General features: G+C 50.5%; 2 protein-coding genes across 2 annotated transcripts; one reads left to right on the forward strand and one right to left on the reverse strand.

Moving 5' to 3' along the window:
• The first annotated feature begins 78 nt into the window (after positions 1–78).
• LOC127751554 (uncharacterized) lies at positions 79–4336 on the forward strand. The gene is made up of 4 exons (XM_052275272.1): positions 79–226; positions 306–617; positions 687–871; positions 1152–4336. The coding sequence occupies exons 1-4, from the start codon at positions 202–204 to the stop codon at positions 1401–1403; spliced, it is 774 nt and encodes a 257-aa protein (XP_052131232.1). The 5' UTR covers positions 79–201; the 3' UTR covers positions 1404–4336.
• LOC113214805 (amidophosphoribosyltransferase-like) lies at positions 4323–7111 on the reverse strand. The gene is made up of 8 exons (XM_052275271.1): positions 6863–7111; positions 6632–6753; positions 6062–6210; positions 5735–5975; positions 5411–5650; positions 5197–5324; positions 4759–5101; positions 4323–4587 (listed from the first exon to the last, which is right to left on the reverse strand). Exons 1-8 carry the CDS (start codon positions 7066–7068, stop codon positions 4451–4453), a joined length of 1566 nt encoding a protein of 521 aa, XP_052131231.1. The 5' UTR covers positions 7069–7111; the 3' UTR covers positions 4323–4450.
• Positions 7112–7339: the final 228 nt, after the last annotated feature.

Genomic DNA, 7339 nt, shown 5'->3' on the forward strand with positions numbered 1-7339 from the left:
CTCCTGGGGGCCCCCTCCCCTTCTCTTCATCTACCCTTCCCTGTGAGCAGGACACTGTATGTATGCTCTGTGTCCGCAGACGGTTCCGACCACCGGTCCTGCTGCGCGAACTGGGGCGTGCCGAGACGGTGCCTGGACTGGTGCCGCGGGGAACCCCTGCTCAACGGCAAGCTGTGTGTGCTGTCCTACACCAAGCAGATCATGAACTGCTTCCACGAGAACAGAGGTAAAACGCGACCTTGGCTGGGTCACACCCTACGGTCTAAACCTCTCAGTCCGTGCTCACGCTCACGCTCTCTGTGTAGACAAGCTGCCCGGACCGCCGCAGAACGTCCGCGTCGAGCCCATCGACTCCCAGTCCGTGCGCGTCAAGTGGGACCCGCCCGTCAAGAACCCCCACACCGTGCAGGTGTACAGGGTGTTCTACCGGCAGATCGGCAGCAAGCCCCTCAAGAACGATACGAACGGCACGTCTGTCATCCTGGTTGGTCTAAAAGAGAACGCCGAGTACGAGTGTGTGGTGAAAGCGGGCAACCACATGGGCACCTCCACACTCACCGAGCCCATCGTGTTCAGCACCTCCACCGACAAGTACATCACGTCGTCGACTAGCATCGGTAAGCCATCGCCGTGGGTGAACCACCTTGGAAAATACACTTTCCTTGAACTCTATCTCCATGTTCAAGGGGACGACTCCTCGCACGTCGGTGTCGCCGTGGGCGTGGTCATGGCCCTGCTCATCGTGCTGGCGGTGGTCGCGGGGGCCGTGTGGTTCCTGCGTTCCAGACACCTCCTGGGCCGCAAGCACCCCGGGGGTGTTGCCTTCGAGAACCCATCGTACCTGCGCGAGGTCAACATGGACCACATTCAGGTGAGTTATGGGTGATGTTCAGTTCAGCGCTGGCTGGCGCCCGTAACGTCGCCGGGTGGGCCGCTACCTCTACGCGGCTGTTATGCGGTTGGCCTACCCAGCGCGTTGCAGGCGCTTTCAGTCGCGACCCTAAACATGGGACACGTCAGAATCATTCACTCTCCCTGACGCGGCTCACTCACGCTCCTGTGGGGGTGGTCCACTCTGCAACCGGCACCCTGAAGACGGTCGCAATGGCATGCCGCTTGGACAATCGATCACACTTGTAATCTCATTCCAGGTACCCCAGGGTCAGCCTGGCGAGAACCCTCTTGCGACGGTGCTGAACGGGGCCGCGAACGGCAGCGCCCTTTCGACGCTGTCCGGGGCCGCGAACGGCAACGGCCTGGCGGGGGCGTCGGCGGGGCACGGCGCGGGCTGGAAGCACGAGAGCCTCCACGTGCCCGCCCAGCAGCAGGAGGTGGCACCCTCTCTGTACGAAGAGCTCAAGCTCGGCCAGGACGGCGCGGGATTCAAAAAGCTAAAGCCCTAGTATCAGGTGGACCTCTTGGAGTCACCTATGTAGGCCACCCGCTGCGGTCCTACGGCGATAGTGCCCCAAGTGCTCCAAGCTAGCGCACTTCGGTGACCGTCGTGCTGCTCCGACAACCCAGTTTGTGTTATTTGGACTTCTCATCCTTCTTGCCTCAGGTTCATTTGTTGTGACATTGGATTGACCTGCAGTCGTTTTCCGGCCTGAGTCCCTTTTAATGACTTATGTTTTTGTCGTTGGTAAATTTAGACTTTATTTACATCAAGGTGAAGTTATTGATTTTCAGTGTGATATAACTTTTAAGGTGACCCCATCTATTAATAATAGGGTCATGTATCATTGGGCCTTTTGGGAGTATCATGTAGTGTGTTGTATATTTCTATGAAGCCCCGTGGGACTTAATGTTACTCGAGATTAATTCATTGTGATCATCGAGCTGTGTTGAGTGCCTATAATATAGTAAGGAATTCCCGTACGCATGTGTGTATGAATGAAAGTATGATATGTATGTATGTAAATATTGATTGACTGGACAATACGTATGACGTAGTAGTAGAAAAATGTTAATGTTATAATAATTCTATAAGTTTCCTTTTTTTTTATTGTTGGGAAAGCCTTATCTAATGAAGTTACTGTAATATACATAAATCATCTACGTAAAATGTTAGGGCATTATTTGTTTGACACTGTTTTTCTGTATGTAAAAGAAGAAGGTGCTTTCCAGTTAAGTAGTGATTCTCTTTAGAATGACTTTTGGATAACATTATTCAAAACACATAATTTTGTTACAATTTTTGGACAAAGTTTATTGTGGAGCGGCGTGGGAGATTTTAAAGTAAATGAAAAGATGAAGTTAGTTAGATGCATCTTCTTGAAAACAGTTTTTAAGTTTTAGCCTGCCCTTCTGCATTGTAAAAGCTATAAAGTGGGCCTATTTGTTTGAAGCATCAGGGTGAAAGCTGGAGAAGCAAGGTAGGAGTACTAGTCTTTTTTAAGTTTAGTATCTACAGTAAGGTAAGACGTTAGTTGAATAAAAGCAATGCTTCGGCAGTTAAAGACTTTGACCAGCTCTTTTGAGAATACAAAGAAACATTCACTGATACTTCATATTAATAAATTGTTTTGTTATCTTTTCTGATTTTAAATTGCAGCCCATTGTGAAAATATTTTTGAGCTATAGTGTACCAAAATGGTTTTATAGTAAAGTGGTCACAATTTTGAAGATTACTGTTTTGGTATAGCATTTATACAGGGTGATCATTACTCAGTTAGAAAAAAGATGAAAGACAAATGCAAGTTTAAGCTTTGTAAATACACACTCTGAAAAAATGCTCAGTTTTCTTTGAGTGGTGGTTTGCTTTTTAAGAAACAGATTGAGGCTATATGTGAAAGTGTGTGCGTATGTTTAGCAGCAAGATGAGATCGTAAGAAATGCATTTCAGATCATGGCTAATTATACCGAGAAAAAATTAGAGTATGTATGTAATGGTACAATGTGAGTGTGGATATGGAAATGTATAATATTTGTATGACAGTAATTGGCCCACATCAGGAAAAATTATCTAGTTCAAAATAGATAAGATGAAAGATAAGTGTGATTTAATTTTAGGAAATGTCAGCGGAGCATATGATTCTATGCTATGAAGCAGAGTTTTAGAAATTCTGCGTTAGTTCTGGAAAAAGATGAGTACTCTCAAGGGAGTGTGCATACTTCATATGAATGATTGTATGAAAATTATCATAGATAGCATGATATGCTTTTTCATTTCATAATTTCATGGTTCATGAGTTTGAGAAGATTTGGTACAGAAGAACCATGTAAATAATAATCAGTATCTATGTGAATCAGTCACAACCATATCAATTTTTCTAAAGAGGAGGTTTTGTTGCTGTATATAAGTAAGCTTGATTAATTTTCATGTGTTGCTCTTAGAAAGTTGTGACAAACCATAAAAAGAAAATGTGAAGCCGTCCAGTTGAATTAGAGTTAGTTGGGACCAATTCACAAAGTGAAGTGAATTCTGTTGAGAAGAGGATTAATAATTTTTGGTATTTTTGACAAGTGAAAATACTGTCATTGTTTTTCCTGCTCTTTCCCTGCTTCATTTTTATTGTTGTAAGTTTTATTTCAGACATATCATAAAATAGAATTGTAATGTTATCAAGAGATGCTATCATGTTCTATCATGTACATACCAAATGGTGAGCTGTGGACAGTGTACCACAGTACTACTTGCCTCACTCATGTTCCTGAACTCTCATCCAGAGCAAAAATTGCCTTTTTTTCAGTAAAGCCCACTTAAAGTTTTGCTTAATTTTTGAGTGATGTACATAAGCATGGTTTCATTTCAAATGATTACATGCAAATACTGTATGTAATTTTATTTTTGAACTGTACACTTAATTTTGGCTCTGAACTAGGTTTTGTGAAAGTCTTTTAGTTAGTAATACTAATGCTAACATTGCCAATATGTTAAAGTCTAGTCCAGTCTGATGCATTTGGTCCACTCATATGGACTAAAGCAAACATTCTTTTCTCTGGGTTAATCTTCCAGCCTTCACCCTACAAAGGAAAGTTGATGTTGTAACAGCTTTTGTTTGAGCTCAAGTTTAGTGTTAGTGTGTCTTTGATAGCAATGTCACTCATTTACCAAGAGAGTTGCATTCCCCTCAAAACGTGCAACCATTCATAGGCATGTTTGTATGGGCTGCTGAGGAACCATAACGTAAGTTAACTCTAATTGTGTATGAGGCACCAGGTCACATCGTAAACACTCATTTCTACACGAAATAAGAAATAAAACTGTTTGGGAAGGAATGTCATTAAAGGAAAAGAGTTGACTGAACATTTAAATTGAACAGTGTATAATCTTTGGGTCATAATCTCATAGAAAGGAAAAAATGGTTCAAATAAAACTATTTCTGCATCAAAACTTTGATTTATTTCTCAAAAATATCAAATATTTTTATAATTGGTCTTTTTTTCTCCCCCCTACCAAAACTAGTATAGGGAAATGTCTTCAGGCTCTGCTTTACAGTAAATGTCTTCACCATTTCAACTCAACCGGGTACTTCCCAGTAAGGCAGGCCGTGCAATAACCCGAGTCCTCCTCTTTCGTTTTGGCTCCATGCCGTACAGCCTGAACAAGGCCCTCCACCGAGAGGTAGGCCAAGCTGTCAGCACCTGAGGGGCGAGGAAGGCGCATCAGAGACAAGGGTGGCACACACAGGACACATGACGAGACAGATAGCAAGCAGCAATGTGGAGACTTTCAGGCGCCGACCCATAGTCACGTCTACCTTTAGACGAAAGCGCCTGATGTGTAAGTACTTGAGCGTTGCTCTCTACACTTACCCACGTGCGCGGCCAGCCGCTCAGAGTCGAGGCGGTTGGCCACGAGCTCCTCGCGGGTAGGGATGTTGATGCCCATGTAGCAAGGGTACTTGAGCGGCGGCGACGCGATCCGGATGTGCACCTCCCGGGCGCCCGCATCGCGCAGCAGCTTGATGATGGGGCCCACCGTGTTGCCGCGCACGATCGAGTCGTCGATGAGGACGAGGCGCTTGCCAGCCACCTCCTCGGACAGCGCGCCGAACTTCATGGCCACGCCCAGCTTGCGCAGCCGCGTGTTGGGCTGGATGAAGGTGCGGCCGACGTAGCGGTTCTTGCACAGGACTTCCCTGAACGGCAGCCCGGACTGGACAGAGTTTGGCGCTGTAGTGCTACACTTTGGACAGCCGCAGTATCAAAATTAACTTTCTCGGCGGCCGCGGCCGCGACCTTCTCACTCACCTCTCTGGCGAATCCAAAGGCCGCCGCCGTGCCAGACTCGGGGACCGACGACACCACGTCCGCCTCGACGGGGGACTCGCGCCACAGCATCCGGCCGCTCTCCTTGCGAACAGAGTACACCGTCTGGCCTGCGGGCGGAGCGGAAGGAGTGGCAGGAAGCCGATTTGGGCAGGGGGGGGGGAGGGTGATAATCCGACAACGAGGAAATAAATACCTTCGTAAACCGTGTCGGGACGCGAGAAGTAGACAAACTCGAAGATACAGAACGCGGGCAGCTGTCCGGCGGGCCTCTCCACGGTGGCCAGGGACTTGACGCCGTCCCGGCTCAGCTCCACGATCTCGCCGGGGAGCACTTCGCGCACGTAGCGCGCCCCGATGGACTGGAAGCTGCACGACTCTGAGGAGATGACCCACGCCTCGGCGTCCGCGTCTGGGCACGTGAGGGGGTCGGAGCCTGCCCGCGAAAGAGTCACGTTTAGGGTCATGGTGCCGTGTAGTCGTGACGTTCGGTGACCTCGTCGGCACACTCTCTACTCACCCTCCGGGATGACGCGGCCCAGACACAGCGGCCGGTTGCCGTACAGGTCTCGCACGCCGTAGATGCGGTCGTTGTCCATGATGAGCAGCGAGTAGGCGAGCGGGGTGAGCGCCATGAGGTGCCGGATGCGCGCGGGCCAGTCCGGCCGGCAGCCCTTCCCGCCGGGCGGGTCCAGGCACAGGGTCTGGGTGATCAGCTCGCTGTCAGAGTGCGTCGACAGGCCCACCCCGCGGTCGTACACCTGCAAAGCGATAGACACGTTGTTGCAGCGCGACCTCCATGCTCGCAGATTCGACGATGACGACTCTTACGGCGTTATCCACGCACCTGGCTACGAAGGTCGCCAGCGTTGACGAGCTCGCCGTTGTGCGCGAGTGACAGGGGTCCGTACGCCGTGTGCACGAGGAACGGCTGGCAGTTGACGAGCGAGGACGACGCCGCCGTCGAGTACCTGGTGTGGCCGATGCCCAGGTTCCCTGCAAAGGGTGGCAAATATACTCGTGACAATTATTCCGAGCGTGTCTCTGTCTACGGGGAGGTCGGGGATGTATAGGACTCTAGTAGGAGGGGCCGACCCGCTGGCCACCAGCTCTGTTACCCTCTGGATCCACCTGCATATGGGAAAAACGGACCCACCGTGTCAGACGGAATACCGCCGCCCTTCTAGCCTTCCCCGTAGGGACTTCCCTGAAAGTGAACCAAGTACGGTACAGGCGCGGTTGTAGGGGTTTTAGGCCCTACAGACACAGGCCGGAGGAGGGGGGTGTCTGTAGGTTGCCTACATAACAGTGAATCGCCTACCCCACAGGCGGCTTCCCAGGGCCGAATGGGGGACGGGTGTCACCCCCCCCCCCCCAATAAAACCACGCCTAGAGTGCTGTACGGCGCTGTACGCACCTCGAAGCTTCTCCATCGCGTCGTTGTTGAAGATGGTGGAGATGAGGCCCATGCCCTTGTGTACATTGAAGTTCTGACGCCCGCTGCCGTCGCTGGTCGCGATCCCAGCGCTCTCCTGACCCCTGACAAGGGCGACAGTAAGTGAAGACGTCAACTCTATTAGGTCAACATGTCAACGCCGACGTGAACAACATCCATGCGATCCATGCTCGAAAGGGCGCGCCACTCTACCTGTGCTGGAGGGCGATGAGGCCGAGGCAGACGACCTGGGCGACGTCCATCTGCGTGGGCCACTCGCCCGTCGCCACGCAGCCGAACAGGCCGCACTCGTGCGTCAGCCCGGTGGCCCCCGCGCCCGCGGAGGCGACCTCTTGGTCCAGCTCGGGCGGGAGGACTGCGCCGGCGCCCCGCTTCCCGTACTCAGAGGGCTGCTCCATGCCGGAGGTGAAGGTCCTGCGGAGGAAATGTAAAGTCGGCTAGAGGCGGGCAGTGCCAACATTCACTATCTACCGGGCGCGCCCCTGTCCAGTCGAGTTACGCAACTGATCCCTGCGACTAGCGAGTTTGCCTCACCTGCCGAGGAAAATTGCGCTTTTTATGTAACGGGCTGAGAAATGGGTTGCCTACGCAACAGGGGTCAGCCGAGATTTTAGAATATCGATAATTTGTTATTAGCGACCATCATTAACTTTGAGTGTAAAGAGACAA

Source organism: Frankliniella occidentalis, unplaced genomic scaffold, assembly GCF_000697945.3.
Source record: "Frankliniella occidentalis isolate FOCC.00 unplaced genomic scaffold, Focc_3.1 Scaffold559, whole genome shotgun sequence".
Classification (NCBI taxonomy): Eukaryota; Metazoa; Arthropoda; class Insecta; order Thysanoptera; family Thripidae; genus Frankliniella; species Frankliniella occidentalis.

What these genes read in the sequence shown, in the direction of transcription:
- LOC127751554 (XM_052275272.1), top strand. Translation starts at nt 202, where the DNA reads ATGAACTGCTTCCACGAGAACAGAG. An exon ending in CTGCTTCCACGAGAACAGAG is followed by an intron (nt 227 to 305) that starts GTAAAACGCGAC and finishes CTCTCTGTGTAG; the next exon opens with ACAAGCTGCCCGGACCGCCG. An exon ending in TCAACATGGACCACATTCAG is followed by an intron (nt 872 to 1,151) that starts GTGAGTTATGGG and finishes ATCTCATTCCAG; the next exon opens with GTACCCCAGGGTCAGCCTGG.
- LOC113214805 (XM_052275271.1), bottom strand. Translation starts at nt 7,068, where the DNA reads ATGGAGCAGCCCTCTGAGTACGGGAAGCGGGGCGCCGGCGCAGTCCTC. An exon ending in CCTTTGGATTCGCCAGAGAG is followed by an intron (nt 5,102 to 5,196) that starts GTGAGTGAGAAG and finishes AACTCTGTCCAG; the next exon opens with TCCGGGCTGCCGTTCAGGGA. An exon ending in GCGGCTGGCCGCGCACGTGG is followed by an intron (nt 4,588 to 4,758) that starts GTAAGTGTAGAG and finishes CTCGCCCCTCAG; the next exon opens with GTGCTGACAGCTTGGCCTAC.